We start from the raw sequence: 18,777 nt of genomic DNA, 5'->3' as shown, positions 1-18,777 counted from the left end.
GTCTCACCTGTCTCCATAAAGCGTTTCAAAGATCAGTGTCTGTTTTTGTCAGTGGCTATAAAGTCAGGTAGCTTTTTGTGAAGTTAATGCAATACAAATCTGAAAGTATTCTGCAAATGGTGTTGAACCAACCATTAAGATTAATTTCCTTACAGGTTAAAAATTGAAAATGAGTAAGATAAGAACTTAACATATTGTCAGGCTATAAAACCTAATAAAAATTTAAAGTATGACTCATAATACAGCATTTAATTTCTTTATGTTCCATTACCAAAATTGATGTCATTGCTAACACAGATACTGTATTGCAGTAGTTTAGGATTGAGTGAAACAAATTTGAGCTGACAGACAGCATGACTATACTTGCAAAGGTCACGCTACTCATACTAAGCTACTTACTTGAGCAAATATACAATATAACCTTGCAAAGAATCCTGGAAAGTCTGTGTTTATAATTTTGCATTTTACTCACCTATCTTTTTTAGGCAAGTAGCAACTCTACCACCACCTGCTACTCATCCTTCCTGCCCTTTCTGGTAACCCAGACCACTGAAAGGCACAGGGTATCTATGAATAAAAAAGAGAAATGATCCCCTAGATCAGTGTTTCCCAAAGTGTGGTACGCGTACCCCCAGGAGTACGGGAAGAGTTTGGTGGGGGTACTCGTTGCACTGGAGTTTGGTGGGGATATGCACTGCACCGTGCTTAGCTGCGCCTAATTCTACGTTCTCATGAGTATGAGGGGTACTCAGCGTAACGAAAATTATGAAAGGGGTACATATATGTCAAAAGTTTGGAAAACAAGAAAACCAACTATATTTGTATATGTTTTATTCCCAAGAAGAATTTAGCAAGAATTTAGCAAGTTATATTCCTTGTCATATTCCTGAGCAGTGGCCGTTAAACACTGTCGGGCTGTCTGGAGGTAGAGCTCAGTTCTTTCATTGCCTCTGTCAGCATCATCATACTCTATAATGTTGCTTTCCATATTTATCTACTGCTAAATTACAGTGTTCTTATAACTCCTGCTGTTAGTTGACAGTGACCATTGAAGAGCATACTCATAATTTTGTAGAATCCTGTTCTTTATTCCAAAAGAGTTCTTTGAAATAAAATTTTATGACTCAGAACACAACAAAACAAAAAGCTATGCTACTGAGGAAATAAAGTCTTAGAATAAAACAAAACATAGATTGAAAAAATACATTATCAAAAAAAAGAAATATATTACAATATTAACATTTTTACACTGGTAATATACAATCTTAACAGTCTTTTTTCTTTTGCCAAATTGTTGGCAAGAAATGTTAATGATTAAATTTTTCATTTACATAAAACTTTCTCTTTTATACTGAGAGTTATTAAAATAGCCTTCTTTTTGGTATCACATTCCATTTACAAATTAGATCTTAGCTTTATGTTGTTCTCTTGAGTGTAAAAAACTTGAATTTACTTCCAATATGGAAATGGGAAATAGTGCCCAAAGCAAGGAATTTGGGAGAATCCTAATTGGAAATTGAATAATCATTTTGCTTTATAAAAAAAGTCATGCAAAGTTTGTCATACAGTTTACTTTGCTGTAAATCCAAGATTTAATTCCTTTTTATTTTTCATTTAAAGACTTGGAGTGTATCATAATTTGAGTTTCTGTCATTTCACGTGAATTTTCTTCAGGGGCTGACTTCACAGCACTGGAAATTGATACACTGACTTGACGTTTCAGCATCTTCATAACCTTTCTCTTGTACCCTTTACATGCAAAGAAATATATAAAAGGGTCCATGCAGCAATTAAAGTTCATCAGGCATACAGTAAAGTGCAGAGAAATCTGGAATGACTGTCTTTGGCTACATTCCAGGAGATCAGGAAAACGAAGCTTCTTAATCATGTGCTGAATAATTGCCACATGGTAAGGTGTGAAACAGAGAATAAACACAACAATTATAAAAATTATTGTGTTGAGAGCCTTTTTGTTTATACCAGACTTCTCAGCTAGTGGGTTTTGTTTGGCATTTTTAAAGAGTTTGCAACAGATTTGAGAATAGCAGATGAGAATAATTACGAGCGGAAGCACATATCCTATGAAACATGCACCAAGCAGAATCCAGGGAAGAGATTTTGTTTCTTCAAAGTTTGGGTATTCCATGCATGTTGTCCTTTGATCCTCCTGCTTTGACATAGATTTTATGAGTAGTGGGAGTGTTTGAGCAAATACTAGAATCCAGACAAATATGCAAATGCATTTTGCATGTTCAATTCTTTTCATCTTATTGTATCGCAGAGGGTGCACCACAGCAAAGAACCGGTCAATGCTGAGGCAGGTCATGAAATTGACACCTGCATATGTATTGATGTAAAACACAAGAGCAGTTATCCTACATAGGGCCTCGCCGATTCTCCAGTCAAAGCCTAGGGCATAGTAGGCTATCCGCGTAGGCAAAGCAGTGGTGAAAAGTATATCGGAAATTACCAGATTTGTTGAATATAGGGTGGTAGAGTTGATTTTCTTCCTGTTTTGAACAATGACAACCAAGGCCAACAAGTTTCCCACGAGCCCAATTACAAAGACAATGCTGTAATGCAGAGGCATTACTATCCTGGCTGTGTTGTGGTGTGCGTAGAGGTCACAGTCATTTTCCGGAGGAGTTGTAAAGGGAGTAGTAAAATTGGTGTCCATTTTTATATCCACCAGCGGTGTTCAAGGTCCCTAGAAAAAAACCAAGAAGGATAAGTCTAATGAAAAGCAGATTTAACTCAAAGCAATATAAACTACCTTTTATAGATCAAACTTAAAATTTCTAAGATTCATATACTTTTAAAAATCAATGATGGGTAATATGGTTACATATATAGTAATAGGAAGAACAGAATAAGAATCATGTTTTTACATCACAGTTTGGTGATTTTGGCAAAGCCCTGGGAAAGGAACTAGAACCATTTAAATAGGACAATTTCTTTTTTCTTTTCTTTTTTTTCTTCTTTTTGTGACAAGAGGGAGTGCAGTAAGTTTTTAGGCAGAACTTTCCCCTTCTTTTTGTGAATCATTGTCTGGTTAAGAATAAATTCATGTAAAGCACCCCACATTTCAGACAAGCATAAAGTGCTACTTTTAATGGACTTCCCCCCAAGTGCATATCACTGCCAGGAAATGAAGTCAGTCACACATTTATGTAGTGAAATGTGAACTTACCACAGTGATCTGATTTGTGTTAACCTAAAAAAGTATGAGAAACAAGACAAAGTTTTGTTAGGAACTGAAAGTTAGGTTTTCTTAAAAGAAAGAAAAAGACGATGATGATGATCACAACAAACATGAGAACTGACCAAAAAGAAGAAAAGGAAAAGAGAGGAAAAACTTAAGCTGCTTCAAGAGACAATTTTCAAATTAATTTTAAACTGTTTAATTTCTCAGGTACCCCATTGATGCATGTAGTATACATTCTTTCATTCACACAGAGTAGCAAGCATTACATATGTGGTATTTTGTGTTCTACTTTATTCATTTAACATGTTCCTGGATCAGTATAATCTATTTGTCTGTCATACGTGTAAATTTTATGTAGATGGGTATTCTACAGTATGATTTGCTTAGCTATTCCCTTGATGAACATTTGGATTATTTCCAATTCTTGTTACAAATGTTCGGATGAAATTTCAGCTCCTAAGTTGAAAATAAAAAATTCCTACAGTAAAACTCTGTGTATGAGGCGAGGCTTTGACAAAACTAAGGAAGAGTTGGGCAATAAGTTCTGTGAAGTTATTTTTAGATGAAAAATAACTTTCTGGTAGGACTATCTATGTGCATGAACCTTATCTGAAAGTCACACAAAGTTAAGGGGAATTTTCAGTGTATTTAGTAATGATGATTCTCTGTATTAAAGGAAAAGGACTCTACCTAGCCTTATCAAGGCACTGACTGCAAATCCATTTCTCTGACTATGGTATTAAATGAATTAGATCTCTGCTAAGTTATTTTTAACATTCTTAAAACAGTGATGCTAACAGACAACCAGGATTACCAGAGGATTGCACTATTGTTACAAGTGTGCATTACATACAGTGTTGATAGGTTAATCGTTAAAATATGGAACTACAACCTAAACTAAAAGGGATCTGAAGTGGAAGCAGAATTTATCAATCAACAGAAGACAGGAAAGGGGACTTTGCGGGGGAGAAAGGATAGAATGAGAATGGTAAATAGAAAACACAAAATAAGAGGGTAGAAATGTGTCACAGCAAATTTAAATGTGTTGGACTTACACGTTGAAAGACAGAGACTATCAGTTTGGATTTTTAAAAATCCAGGTCTATACTGCTTAGAAGAGATATAACCCAAGGTGATTTAGAAAAGCTTGGCAGAACAGGTACCAAATAGTGTGAAAAGCTAGAGTGGCAATATTAACATCAGAAAACAGAATCCAAAACACACTCAATATTAATAGGGATAAAGAGGGTCACTACAAAAATTAAAAGAATAGTTTACAAAGGACATAAAAATAATCATGATTGTGCATGTAACAACAAAATTTGACAGAATTTAAAGGAGAAATTGGTAAATTTACAAACTTAATGCGAGATTTTAACTAGAATATGCCAGGTTAGCCCTAGCCAGTTTGGCTCAGTGGACAGTGTGTTGGCCCGCAGACTGAAGGGTCCCAGACTTGATTCCAGTCAAGGGCACGTACCTTGGTTTTCATGCTCTATTCCTGGCCCTGGCTGGGGTACTGTGCAGGAGGCAACTAATCAATATGTCTCTCTCACATTGATGTTTCTTTTTCTGTGTCTCTCCCTCTTCCTTCCACTCTCTCTTAAAACAACAACAACAAAAAAAAAAAACCCCGACAAATATCCTCAGGTGAGGATTAACAGAAAAAACGAATATGCCATATAAAAAAGAGATTATGGACGTAGCTTTACCCACATGACTTCAAAGCTAATAGAATTTGTGCTGAAGGTTCATGACCATTTTTTGCAAATATGACTTTGTTACAAGGTCATTGGAGATATCTCAGAACTTACAGAAAAAGCATCATCTGGCAGCTCACATTTTCTGTGATTCTTGTGCAACTAAATTAGAAATTCACAACAAAAAGATAAAGGATAAATCTGGAATTTAACCCAGGCATTCCTTAAAAATACATTTTTAAGGAATGCCTGGGTTAACAAATCACAATGCAAATTTTGAAGTGTTTAGTACTAAATGACAAAAATGCTACATGCCAAAACTGAGGGATATGGCTGAAGAGTTCATTGAAGATGAATGTAAAGCCTTGAATATATTTACTTTTAAAAGGTTGAAATAGGTTAGTTAAATATATAGCTCAAGAAACTAGAAAGGAACTGAGTTTGCCCAAAGAAGGTAAAAACAAATAAAAATAATTGTAGAAATTAATGAAATAGAAAATAAAACACACATACAAAAAAAAAACACACACACAAAACACAACACAATAAATATGAGCTTTGTATTTTGTACGGAAAAAGGTGAAGTGATTCTTACAAAGGAAGTCATGGGAATTGCAATTGTGGAATAAATGTAGAAAAAAAGCTTTATCCAGTTCTTGTGAGAAGAAACTTTCCAAGAACTGAGACTAGACACGAGGGAGAAAGGAAAATTCCATGCCAAGGCTGCATCTTAGGAACAGCAGCAAGAGCTTCTTTTATTTTTCTACTTTGAAAAAAAATTGCTTTCTGAAAATCTCAACAGATACATGTTATTTTGAGAAATATTTCCAAGCATGATCATGGGAACTGCTTTTTAAAATACATTGGGAGTCTGATCATTCTCTATGTGATTATTATTATAGAGACCAGAGGGGCCCATTGCACGAAATTCATGCACTGGGGGGATGGAGGGGGAGTGGGGAGATGTCCCTGAGTCCAGCCTTCACCCTCTCCCATCCTTGGCAGAGTCAGCTAATTCATCCTGCCCTGGAAATGCTGAGAGTTTGTGCCTTCAAAGTGGCCTAGGCTTTCAGGCTATCTTTATGTGTAAATTAACAGCCTGGGCACCACGTGGCCCAGCTTCTCCTGAGTAGGGGAATGATTCTTCCTCAGGACAACAGGGCTCCCACTTCCATGTGAGGTGCCTTTCCAAATGGGAAGCCAGACTTGTGGACACCACATTATAGAATTGTAATGGAAGACCATTGAGGAGTCTTGTACTACCCACCCTAGTCCTGTGTCAATCAAAGAAAGACCTTGCATAGTTTGGTCATGTAAATGTCATGCTTCAAAATGCTCTTAGGTAAAGAAGAATTTAGGCTGTTTTGAAATATGTTTATTTGGATATTTAGTAACCTGTTAAAGGTTTATTTCATTAGTCAACAACTCCAGTATACTACTTTATTTCTTGCTTACATATATCTATATTATTAATGCTATAGTTTTAGTTAATTTTATATTTTCCAAATTGACAAGAAAAATCCTTTCATGTGTTTGACTATTGTTATCCTATTCTTATATCAGTCATTCCCAATTTATTATCATCTTCCCTCAGAGACATTATTTTATACTTTTCTTTAACCATCTTAGAATTCAGGATTATTTTCCTGAACCTTGACTTACTCCATTTTTTTATCCATCAAATAGATCTTCAGTGCCTTTATATGTGAGGTCATGGAAATACAGATATGATATCTTTTAATATACGAGGGCCTAAAGCTGAAAGATGAATATATGATATTCGGGATGTGCTATTATCTGTTTGAGGTGTTATCTCAATATTCTCTGCTGTGGTTTCTTCTCACACACACCAGGGTTCTGCTTGCTCTTTTCATTACAGTGCTCCTTTACCAGCCTTTGGATCGCAAATCCCCCTTTTAGCCATTCCTCTTTTATTCATCACTAATTAACTAACTACCTTTCTCTAATTTACTTACTTTAGAATATATTTTAAGTATTCCACATTTTCATAATTATTAGGCAACAGCTTCTGACATGTTATTTAGGGTGGACTGAAGGCACTGATAGTAACTGGGCTGCATGAAATGTGGGTCCTTAATTCATGTTCCACCAGAGGAACACCTTTTTCTCCTAAAATTAAAGTACCTGGCAGGTACTCCAGCAACAATCTATGCCACTTTTGTTAATAAGCAAAGGAAACCCTCTTAGGATTGTCTCTGTAATACAATATTCATCCTTTCACTTACTGTTATCCAAACAAGCATAAAACAAGTATTCCACAGGGAAATATCCTCCAAAGAATTTTTACTTAGGTTTTTGGAAGTTGCCTATGTATGTTTTTCTCTAGAGTTGAGTTCATTACTAATAGAGTAGCTAATATTTCTTAAGACATTATCATCTCATTTTTGCATAACCGGACATGTTGACATGAACTGGCAAGTTCTTTTAGCCACAGAAAGGAAAAAATAAAAGCCCCTCCCCCCAACCCATTCATTAATAGTTAAGAAAATTGTTTAAGCTCTAATGTAACCTGTACTCTGGAAATATTTACCCTAGACACCAATTTGGAGCCTTTTAGTGATTTTTCTCAGGGCGCACATAGAAGCTTTCTGCTATCCCAATCCCAGTAATTGCTTGGCAGTTATTTCCTTAGCTTTTATTTATGGCAGAAACAGAATAAAACTTCACTATATTCAAAGATTTCATAACTGCTAGAATACCAGCTTTAATTTTTGCTTTAAGATTCCTGAAAAGTCACCATTACCCCCAGTATTTATTCTTTCAGCTATCATATACCTTAAATGAAAAGTGGTTAATCTTATGGTGATTTTGTTTATATTCAGGCCTCAGCAGTGAATTGAATGGGTGAAGTCATGCTGAAATGATAATAAATAGGTGATTTCTCTATAAGGTGAAGTCTGCTCAAGAATGTTTACACATCGAGATGATCTGACTCAAAGTGTCCACAGTGGCATGCACCAAAGAGGAAGTTCAGGAGCACACTTTCGAAAACAACCATGAGAGCCACGGAAATGTGGATATATCTATGCATATATATACGAATTATATTTGAATATTGTTAAAGAATGAGTGTTTGATCCAGTTCTTTCTCTAATTTCTGTTGATAAACTGTCCTTTGGCTATTTTAGAGATAAGAATGAGGGAAATATTCTAGAGTGAGGACCAATCAGGAGGGGGCCGCCACAGGCTCAGAAAAGGAGGGGGGCCGCCACAGGCTCAGAGTTATTGGAATAAGATGGATTCTGTCTCCTGAGGAAATAAGCCAGCACAGATGTATCAGGACAGCAGGCTGAGGCCCTGTCTAATGCCCTTGAAGACACACATAAGTCATGGAAGAAAGAAATCACTGCTTCTTCTCTTCCTAGTTTTCTAAGTATTTGGCAATTATTTAACAAAGCCTCCTTGTTCTTGAAGCTGAGCCAACAGGACGTTGGTATTCAGTTCAGTGCCACACATACTGGGGTCTAGCACTGAACCAATGGTTTTTTTCCCCATCTTTTTTTAGTTGACTAACTGAAATAGACAGGTGGGAAATATTAACTCCTGATTGTGAGAAAGAAAACCAACGCACACACAGGCTGTGACCAGCACAGACACTGCCTCTTAGCACTCATTTCTTTGGCAAAGTTGGACTGATATTCATAGTGCTGCTACTCAACTGCTTTAATAGTACACAGCCCAGTTAACCTAGTAAAATAAACCTTTTCACACTATTAGGTGGGTTTTTTTCCCCCCCTAACCAGCTTTGAGTCCTGCATGAATAGCTAAGACTGTGTCCTAGATGTATTTTTTGGAAGGATATAGGAAGTATTGTTCAGAAAGGACTGGCAGCTGCCTGTCCTTTCTTAGAAAGGAACCTCACACATGCCCGAGTGTTTATATTGAGAGTTGTCCCTGGTCAGTGTGTCTTAGGAGACCTCACTGTCCGGCCTCCCTGGCTTGTGGAATGTGACCCAGCTGCCACCACAGAATGGTCTGGTTCTGGGATCTGCAGGGGCCCATCTACAGGATGAGTCACAGAGAACTGTTTCAAGGCCACTGGTCGCCAGTCTGCAGTTCTTTGTGCCTCTATAGTGTCCTGAGCTCAATGGACTCTCAGTGAAGACCAATTCCAGCTTCTGTAAGCATTCACATTGGAATTGATGGGACAGTGAAAGGTGCCTGACATTTAAATTATTTGGTTAAACACCCACTTGCACATCGAGGGTTTTACATGTTCCAGCTATTTTTCTTTCACCTTTCACTGATTATTTATTCCTTGTGTGGCTTTCGGTAACTTTAGTACTGAGTAGGCTGCTATGAAAATTGTCAAAGTTGAAGATAAAGGAGGTAGTAATCCTAGGACTCGAATTCTATGACATAACATTTAGGAACTGTAAGAAATAAGAATCCCACCATAATCATTTCAGTTTAAGGAAGACAAATACTGTTTCCATGAGACATGATTTGACCTGTATGCAGGCTAACTAGCTGTGTGATATAAAAAGACTCTTTGTAGCGAAGGTCTGAGTCTGTATAATCTTTATCCTCTGAGTCCAAAATGTTTCTAGAAATAATATGTACCTTTTCTCCTTAAAGTTCTAGGGAGTTTCAAGTTTTGGGTTTTGTCTTCATTATCTTAAAGAAATTAGAAACATTAAATATCCTTATTTTATGGACAAACAGAATTAGGTGTCCCTCAGTACAAGCGTCAAGTCAGGGACATGGAGGCGGCCAGGACTCTTGTGTCCTCCCTCACCCACTATCTCCAATCAGCCAGCATTTCCTGTGCCTGCAGCTTTCTGACCCTCCTCTGCACCCATGGTTACGTCTGTTGTCTGCCTATGTGAACTACTCGCACCACCTCTGCTGGCCTTCGGGCAGCCCTCACTGCTGTTTGCAGCCACTGCAGCAGTTCCCACAGTGTGCTTCAAGTGGCGGACGGGGAGGTTTCTGTTGCAACACACTTTCCTTCATGATTGGTCTCCACTTCCCTCTCCCACTGGGTCTCTGGCCACCATCCCTCTCATGATTGGGCTCCAGCCACACTAAATTCTTTGATGCCCTGTATTCTCGCACAACTCTGTGCCTTTTTGATATTCTTCCTTCTGTGTTGGTGCCTCCTGTCCTCTGTAATGTAATCTTACTTCCTGCTCTCCTTCAAGACTTACTTCAGAATGAGCTGCTCCTGGAAGCTTTTCTGATTTTATTCTCTCCTGCTCACTCCCAGCACCCGCAGAAAGGCAGAGTCAAGTATCCTCGCCAGGGCACTGTTCTGCAATACCATGCGTTGTTTGGGTTCTTTTTTTCTGTTTCCCACTGGTCAGTGAAGTCCTGTGAGTAGAGACCATGTTGTTAACTTTGTGTCTCTCTAGCTGACCCATAATTGATGCTCAATAAATACCCATTAGCCCTGGCTGGTGCAGTTCGGTTGGTTGGAGCACCGTCCCATACACTGAAGGGTCAGGGCACATACCCAAGTTGAGGGTCCCATTCCTGGTCAGGGCTCATGTGGAGGGCAACCAATTGATGTTTCTCTCTCACATCAATGTTTCTCTCTCTCCCTCTTCCTTCCTCTCTCTAAAATCAATTTTTTAAAAAGAAGAATAGCGCCCTAACTGATATGGCTCAGTAGATAGAGCATCGGCCTGTGGATTAAAGGGTCCCGGATTCTATTTTGGTCAAGGGCACATGCCTGCATTGCGGGTTCAATCCCCAGTAGGGGGTGTGCAGGAGACAACTGGTCAACGATTCTCTTATCATTGATGTTTCTATCTCTCTCTCCATCTTCCTTCCTCTATGAAATCAATAAAAAATATGTACTTAAAAAAAATAAAAAGAGGAATAGCAAAACCTCAGCTTTCTTGATCCTCAGTCAAGGATTCTTTAGATTAATGTAAGCTCTTGACTAATAACAGTAACCAGTATTATTAAGCACAGACTCCTGCAGGCACTGCCCTGGACACTCTACATATATTCACATAAATCTTCACAAAACTTTTTCAGATCAGTTTAGATGGATGAAACAGTACACTTTTATGAAGATAGAGTTGTTAAGTGTCAGAATCAATCTAGGCAGTTTGGCTGCAGTAATCACACTAAGTGCCATACATTTCTTCCTGGCTGTTATTTCCAGGATAATCTAATGTTATTAGTAGAAACAAGTAAATTAGGAAGACATCTCAAAACTTTAAGGCAAGAGAGAAGAGGAGGGCTAGGGAGACAAGAAGGGACAGGGAGGGGGGTGGGAAATAAGTTGACTTAAATAAAGGAATTCATTAATTTGTAGCATATTTAAAAATAAAGGTTTTCAAAATGATTTTAGATTTTACTATTTCTAACAATATTTCTACGAAGCCATTTGGACTGAAATTTCTGTTGAAAGAAAAGGGTGGCTACCCAAGATAGCTTTTATGTTATTAATTTATTTTTATAGTACTTTTAAAGTATTTGCAGATATTTGACAAAATGTTTTCATTCCTCCCTTTGGGCTTTTAAGACACAATCTTTGTTAGCTCTACAGTGTTCACAGGATTTTCACATGCGTTATCTTGTCTTTGCTGAAGCCAGCCTGTATTTTGCAGACTTCTTGGGAGGCTAAGAAACTGAACAGACTCGGGGTACTACACATCCTCAGCACATACCACACCCCAGGGCCTGTTAGAGCTCCAGTAGTCCCTTAACTGTAGCAGGGAAAACAGCATGGCTTATACACCCCTTTACTGGGTGCTCAGCTCTTTATTAAAATATAAGCTTCTTAAGGAGGCCGAAACCCGTTTGGCTCAGTGGATAGAGCGTCGGCCTGCGGACTGAAGGGTCCCAGGTTCGATTCTGGTCAAGGGCATGTACGTTGGTTGCGGGTGCATCCCCAGTAGGGGGTGTGCAGGAGGCAGCTGATCGATGATTCTCTCTCATCGATGTTTCTAACTCTCTATCCCTCTCTCTTCCTCTCTGTAAAAAAATCAATAAAACATCTAAAAGAAAAGAAAATAAGCTTCTTAAGGAGGATGGCTTTATCTTATACAGCACTTTAATCCCATAGAGTGTTTCAGAACTATCCTATAATAGATATCATAAATGCTTATGGAATACATAACTGAATGAAAGTCATATAGTGACCTTAGTTAATATTGATTCCATTAAATGACTGGTCCTGTTACTACTGAAAAGTTCTCGGAAGCTAGTTGAAAGTAATTTATAAAGAAATTACCACCACACCACTTGTTAGGTGAGCATGTGTGTGAGGATGCTTTGCGGAGTGGTGTGCTCTCTGCAGTGTTGTGTTCAAAGGACAATTAAACCCCAGAGAAAAAACATGCACTGAAATAATACTAGCAAATTCAGAGTCCAGACAGTAGCACAATTAGATTTATAACGGTACAAAGACTCAGTCTGTGTGTAAAATATTCCATAAAGACCTGAAAATAAGTTAAAAAAGCCTTCTCACAGAAGTGATAGGGTAAGGAAACTGCCTGATGGAGTCATCCTTTAGCAGTTGGATGGGCAGAAGGAGGAAGAACAGTGATAGCAGACAGTTTCCTAGCAGTTAGTATGAGAGCCAGTGTTATAAGGACTTAGCGGTGGTACTACTCCACATTTTACAAAAGAAGCAACTGGTGCCGGAGATGCCAGAGGACTTGCCCAAGGCCACACAGCTCAGGTTTGAGCCTGACTCCAGAGCTGGGCTTGTAACCACTGCATTATATTATGCTTAAAGTGACACCCCAAGAAAACTCAAAACCACACCCTTCTTTGGAGGAAGTTTCCTCACAGTTTATACTTGTCAAAAGTTCCTGTTACCTTCATTCCAAACCTGGGCATAAATATTGGCAAAACACTGCGTATGATTCATTGTTTTGTGATTTTTTTTTAAAGCACATACAAGTTTTAGAAAAAAATATGGAGGTATGTTTAGCTTTACTGATCATCAAATGAATATAAAGCAAACAACAGAGATATTCTATTTTCTTAAATCAGGTTAATGATTTATATTTAGAGTTGAAACCCAGATTGCCACTGATCAGAGGGTAAATTGGTAAAATTTTTTATAAACCAAAACACCAGTTTATATCAAAAGAAATAATAGAAGTATATAAAAAAGCCTTTTTGTATGTAGATATGTGGCCAAATAGTAAAATGTTACAACTCTTTTCTTTTAAATTGTGCTGAATAACTTTTATATATACAATACATTTAAGTGTAGGGATATTTTATCATAAAATAGCTTTGCTTCTTTCCCTTCATATTAAAGCATCCTAAAGTTTTGGCATTATTTGCCAATATTTACTTGATACTGTTCTTTTGTAATTGTGAGTTTGCACAGAAATGCAAAGTAAGCCTATTTTTTGGCAAAGATGTTTCTGGCACAATCCATTGCTTTCACCTAGCTTAATACTAGCTGATCAGAACTGCCAGTCACTAGAGAGTTTAAACTATATTAATAAATCGTTTTTGTTAGAAATGTTTATAGCTTGTTATTGAATAGATTCTTTCCCTTTACCTGTACCTTAAGTAGGCTTTCAAAGTTTTGCTTAACTCAAAAGATTTTGTTGCAAAAGCAAAATATGTAGCACTTACCTCACGGTGACTTTTTCGGGCCCCTGTGTAGTCGAAGTCAGGATTTGACCAAACTGAAGTAGGTTAACCTTGGCATGTTGTTCTCAGAGAGATTATGCAGACATCCTTTTATGGTGGTGGCTTTTTTTTTTTTCTGTCACCCTGTGACTGAGCAGAGTAACTTAGCCTCATGTGTGCGTGCGTGTACACTTTAAAAAAAAAAAAAAAAATGGGAAGTGAAATTTTTCTGTTAGTGATTTTTTTTTTTAATAGTTATCCAAAAACCCCTTGGAATTTATGAATTGCTGATATCTATGGAACTTTATAAATTTTTCTGTAAAGATATAAGTATTTAAAAAATTATGTGAAAGAGACTGAAGCAGTAGACCTTAATCAGGAAAATCAGTGAATCATAGTTACTGGTGATGTTATATCTATAGTCTGTGTAAAAATATGAGTTTTTAAATGTTTTAAGGGGGAAAGAATGTCAACTTTGACAGTTTTGTCTACCTGGAAACTTGCTCAACAGCTTATGAGAAAGAAACAAGTTTTTGTGGTGAGTGGGAGAAAGATGCTTTTTTGCATATATACAGAGATTAGTTAATGTTTTTAGGCAGGAGGCTAACTTGACTGAATCAGTGGCTGCATGGACACAGGAATGACAAGGGAAAAGTTGAAGGGGGCATTTGCAGCTAAAATTGAGCCTCTTGTGAACAGGGTAAAGGAGACCTATGCTGTTCACTTTAGTTTTAGTTGACTGTTTAAGTCAACAGTATAACATAGCCATCTATCTGTAAGCTAAATTAAGTAAAATATAGTGCTCAAAACAAAAGAGGTGATATTTACACTTATCCAGGACCAATCTGGCCATTCCCAGTCAGCTCTGGGTGCTGCATTTTACAAAGGGTACAATTGACTTAGAGCGTGCCTGGGATCTGAGGGGTCTGGATCCTAGGTCTTAGGAGAAACGATTGAATACACTGAGAATGTTTAGGCCTAGCAAGGGATGTGATCGCTGTTATCAGGCATTTGGAAGATGTCTTGTAGAAAAGGGTTTAGGTTGCATATGTTAGTCTTCCTAACTCCAGAAAAGGAAAGCCAATAAAAAGAAACTACTGGAGACAATCTTCAGATCAAACTATGAGTTTAGTTCTCAAAAGTTAGCATTATAAAAACATGGAATAGGCTGTTTCTTATTTACTAGTAGATGCTTGCATAATCTGGATGACTATTTTGAAAGATTCTGTAGAGAGTATTGAATCATTTGGTAGGAATTTGTGGCTCTGTGACCTCAGAGGCCCTTTTATTTTAAAAATCTGTCAAAATAACCTTTCAGAGGTATTATTCAATTTAGAAGCTTATTAGAGTCTTCCTAGCTCTAAAATGCTGAGAACTGTGGAGAAACCTTGTTAAACAGAACTTTTCTTTGGGCCTCCGCCCCACAGTCTATAAAATAAAAATCATTGAACTAAAAATGGTCAACAAGATAATTCCCAGTTCAAAAAGATCCAATGAGGGGAAAGAAGAGATTTTATGATTTGATGGATAAATATGATAAAATATAGTTCCTTTAAACTTTGGATTGGAGAATACTTGAAGTTTTTGAATTTGTTGAAAGGCCATTCTGGTGGGATGTGTTGGTTTTTTAATCTTTGAAATAATTTTTATTAAGTAAAACATTGTTATACAATGAATAACTCACCTAAGTAAGGTAAATATTTAGAAAATTGGATGTACATATTTTTTGGTATTAGATAGTCAAGTCTATAAAGAAGATGTGATAGAGTAATTGTCCTGCAAGATGCTGTTGAGTTTCAGGGTAAAATAATTTCATGAGTTCACAAACCTTATTTTTATTGTTGTTGAAAGTTACCAGGATTTTTTTAGTTGTACTATAAAAGTACAACTTTTTCTTATACATAAATGTCCTTTTCTATATAAGAGGAAAGGTAGACATTTGTGACCTGAACTGTTTGTTCTGTTAAATATAGTTGTGAGTATATAGTAGATAACAAGTATTAGTGGAAAAGTGAATGGATTCTGTTTTCCTCTTTTCTATACTTTAGCCTCACATGCTTAAGCCAGATAGGGCTTCCAGAAGTTACCTATTCACAGCGTGAAAAAGGTCAAATTGAATTCATTGTTGACAGTATAAAGAACAGATGTTGTCATAAAATAAGGAAAAGAAAAACTGGCCAATGACTAATAGCATGGTATTTTGTGAAGTCTGTGTGTATAGAAATAGCAATGGAAAATTTCTACAAAACAACCTATATGACCGTGGTCTGAAATGTGTGCTTCTGTATTATGGGTGTATGTGGTCTGGTATTTAGTCATAATTGAAAAATTCACAGTGATTAATAACTTCTAAGGAATTTTAAAACTTCTATTGGTATATAAGACATAAACTGTGGTCATTAAAATTCCTATCCATATTTTTTAGTTTACATTGAAATATAACTTCAAACAAGAACTCTGCTTTAGATTTTTTATTATAACATCACTATTTACACTTTATTGCTGAATGTAAACAGAAGAATTTCTATAACTTAAATAACATGTTCTGTGAAGAAAGATCTCAAATGCAACCAAAATAGAGTTCTCTTATTATTGCCAAGAGACCAACAGGCCATGTTTTGAGCATATATATGAAATCATGTATTTTAATCCTATTAAGAACAATAAAACAAGGAAAAGGGTTTGTGTTGGGTTTTTTTTGTTTTTGTTTTTTTTAAACAAAAGGCAAATTCATTTATTCAGCAAATATTTACTGAGCAACTACTTAATGCCAAGCAATGTTCTAGATCGTGGGGATAAAACAGCAAAAAAAAAAGGTGACAGAGATCCCTGCCCTGGTGGAGCCCATTCTAGTCAACGAGACAGATGAAAAACAAGTCACATAGCAGAGTAGCCAGTTATAGGTTCTATGGGGAAAGAGAAATAGAGCGGTGCCCAGTGGGGATAGGGCTGTGAGGTGTGGCAGGGCTGCAGTCTGGAATGGGGTGGTTGGGAGGGCTTTTCTCAGAATGTGTTATTTGAGTAAAGACCTGGAGGGTGGCGGGGAGTAAGTGTTGTCCTTATCTGTGTGAAGTTGGCCAGAAGGGGAGAGCATATGCACACGCAGTGGGCACCATACGCCTAGTCCTGCTTGAGTGAGGTGCTCCCTGGTCCCATGTGGCTGGATAAGCAAGGGTGAGTGGTAGGGAGACCAAGTGGTAGAAGGTCAAGGTTGAGGTGGGATGCAGTCCTGACTTTGGCTTTTATTTAAGGGTGGGGAATCACTGGAGGAATGGTTAATTTATACTTTTTAATGAAAAGAATGCATAGCTGCTTAGTCAACTGTGTTTGGGTTCAGATGATTTGAATTGGGGGCGTGGGGCGGGGAACCAAACAGTTCTTTTGTACAGAATTGAGAATGATAGTTTAAACAAATCTCTGCTTATTAAATTGCTTTGTTTATTTATTTTAATCCAACAAATAATGAGCCTCTATATTAGGCACTAGGGAGGATGCAACACTAAATAGAACATGGTCTTTCTCACAGAATTAATAATCTAATGGTAATTTTTTTAAACCCTATATAGTTCAAGTCTGTATCATACAACTGTTCAAGAATAAGGATAATTGCATTGCCTCTAATTTAATGAGTTCCTATGCTCTATCAAGCACTGAGCCAGATGCTAGGAGGACCAAGGGATGCATTTCCTTCCCTGCCATGGGGTATTCTCAGTCTAGAAGGAGGACCAGAGGATCAGCATTCATCACTGATCCGTTGTGCTGGCTACATACCTCTGCTGCCCTATGCCTGGGGTCGGTAAACTGTGGCTCTCGAGCCACATGCGGCTCTTTGGCCCCTTAAGTGTGGCTTTTCCACAAAATACCACAGCCTGGGCAAGTCTATTTTGAAGAAGTGGCGTTAGAAGAAGTTTAAGTTTAAAAAATTTGGCTCTCAAAAGAAATTTCAATTGTTGTACTGTTGATATTTGGCTCTGTTCACTAATGAGTTTGCTGACCACTGCCCTATCCCTGTCATCCTTCTCACAAGATTGGGAGAGGCTGCATCTTATGCATCTTTGTGTCTCCAAACCTGATCCAGTGTCTGGCACTTGGGTGTTTAGTGCTTGGCATTTTCCCAGCATTTGTTGTTGTAGATGCCTGTTGATGCTGCTGCCATTACTCACATTTGCAGTATACATTTGCTTTTGTTTTATTTTTAATATTAGAATTGAAAAAACAGTGAATGATTTTTATTAAATAACACGATCTCTATCAATGATGAGATCATGTACAAAAGGCCAAGAGAGTCCTGTGTTTCTACAAAAAGTGTAGTGAGGACATTTCTTTGTGGAAGTGAAGACTTGCATTTTCTTATGATAAGAAATAGTTCTTTACACTGATGCCACGCACCCCAAAAATGGGAAAATAAAAAATTGGGAAAGTAATTAAGCCAGGTGTTTAATGGAGAATGGTGCTAGTGTGTGTCCAAAAGCTCTCATGTTGTCTGCCTAGCCCGTATAAGAATGTGAGTTTGCCAAACTGGAGCTAATTCCTTGAGGTCAGTGACTGCGTTTTACTCATAGATATAGGTGGAGCTCCTATACCTGGCCCACTGCCTCTCACAGAGTGCTAGGTGATTCATTGAAACAGTGAAACTGAGGTGGCTTTGAGGGCAAAGAAGAGAGCTACTCACCACCAAGAGGAACTGGAGAAATTGGTAAAAAGAATTGAGTGTCTTCAACTGGAAAGTGAGAAGGACATTTAGGTTGAAAGAACAACCTAAATCAGTGAATAGTCAAAGAGCCTAGTGTGCCCAGGGAGCATTTGTGGGGGTTGGGAATGAGAGGGAGGCTCCCAATTAGGGAAACAGAGAGGATTCAGTTGAGGGAAACTACTCTGGAATTGGAGGGCTTTGGTATTTCATGCTAATATTTCACTTTCCTCTTTGGATACTGGGGCTCTGTGAAAGCAAGGGTTTAAATAGGTGTGTGGCATGATCGGAGTTGTGTTTTGGGAAGAAAATACTGTTAACAATGTTAAGAGATGGATTAGAGTGAAGACTTTTAAGTCTCATGGCTTGTAACTTTTTAATATGTCCAGGTGAGGGTATCAAATTGAGTTTCATAACCCAGGTGAAGGGGCAGGCAGACAGTCTGGGACTCACTTCATTTTCTTAATTTCATGCAATTATTCAAGGAAAGACTGGAGCAAGAAGAAAAGACTATAAGGGAACCCTAGAGCGGGTATAAGAGTGGTAGAAGAAACTTAGGGAGACCAGCAAGAAACAATGTTTAAAACAAAATGAGGAAGGAATTTGAG

The 18,777-nt window shown here is 37.6% G+C and overlaps 2 protein-coding genes across 6 annotated transcripts in view; one reads left to right on the top strand and one right to left on the bottom strand.

Moving 5' to 3' along the window:
* Positions 1-18,777, top strand: part of UBAC2 (UBA domain containing 2) — a 161,900-nt gene that overhangs the window by 82,417 nt on the left and 60,706 nt on the right. The gene's annotated exons all lie outside the window — the stretch shown is intronic.
* On the bottom strand, positions 822-13,617 carry LOC311620508 (G-protein coupled receptor 183). 4 transcript variants are annotated; one of them, XR_014794704.1, is made up of 3 exons: positions 13,483-13,603; positions 10,077-10,239; positions 822-2,707 (listed from the first exon to the last, which is right to left on the bottom strand). XR_014794704.1 is itself a non-coding variant. In XM_084879964.1 (2 exons), exon 2 carries the CDS (start codon positions 2,675-2,677, stop codon positions 1,604-1,606), a length of 1,074 nt encoding a protein of 357 aa, XP_084736090.1. In that variant the 5' UTR covers positions 2,678-2,707; positions 13,483-13,617; the 3' UTR covers positions 822-1,603. The 4 variants fall into 4 exon arrangements, 3 of the variants coding, with proteins under 3 accessions (XP_084736090.1, XP_084736089.1, XP_084736091.1); XM_084879964.1 differs by lacking the exon at positions 10,077-10,239 and having other exon boundaries at positions 13,483-13,617; XM_084879963.1 differs by lacking the exon at positions 13,483-13,603 and having other exon boundaries at positions 10,077-10,215.

The sequence above is a fragment of the Pipistrellus hanaki genome (genome assembly GCF_964339955.1).
Source record: "Pipistrellus hanaki genome assembly, chromosome: 3".
Lineage (NCBI taxonomy): Eukaryota > Metazoa > Chordata > Mammalia > Chiroptera > Vespertilionidae > Pipistrellus > Pipistrellus hanaki.
The sequence above is the reverse complement of the archived record's forward strand: the minus strand, read 5'-3'. Positions and strand labels throughout refer to the sequence as shown.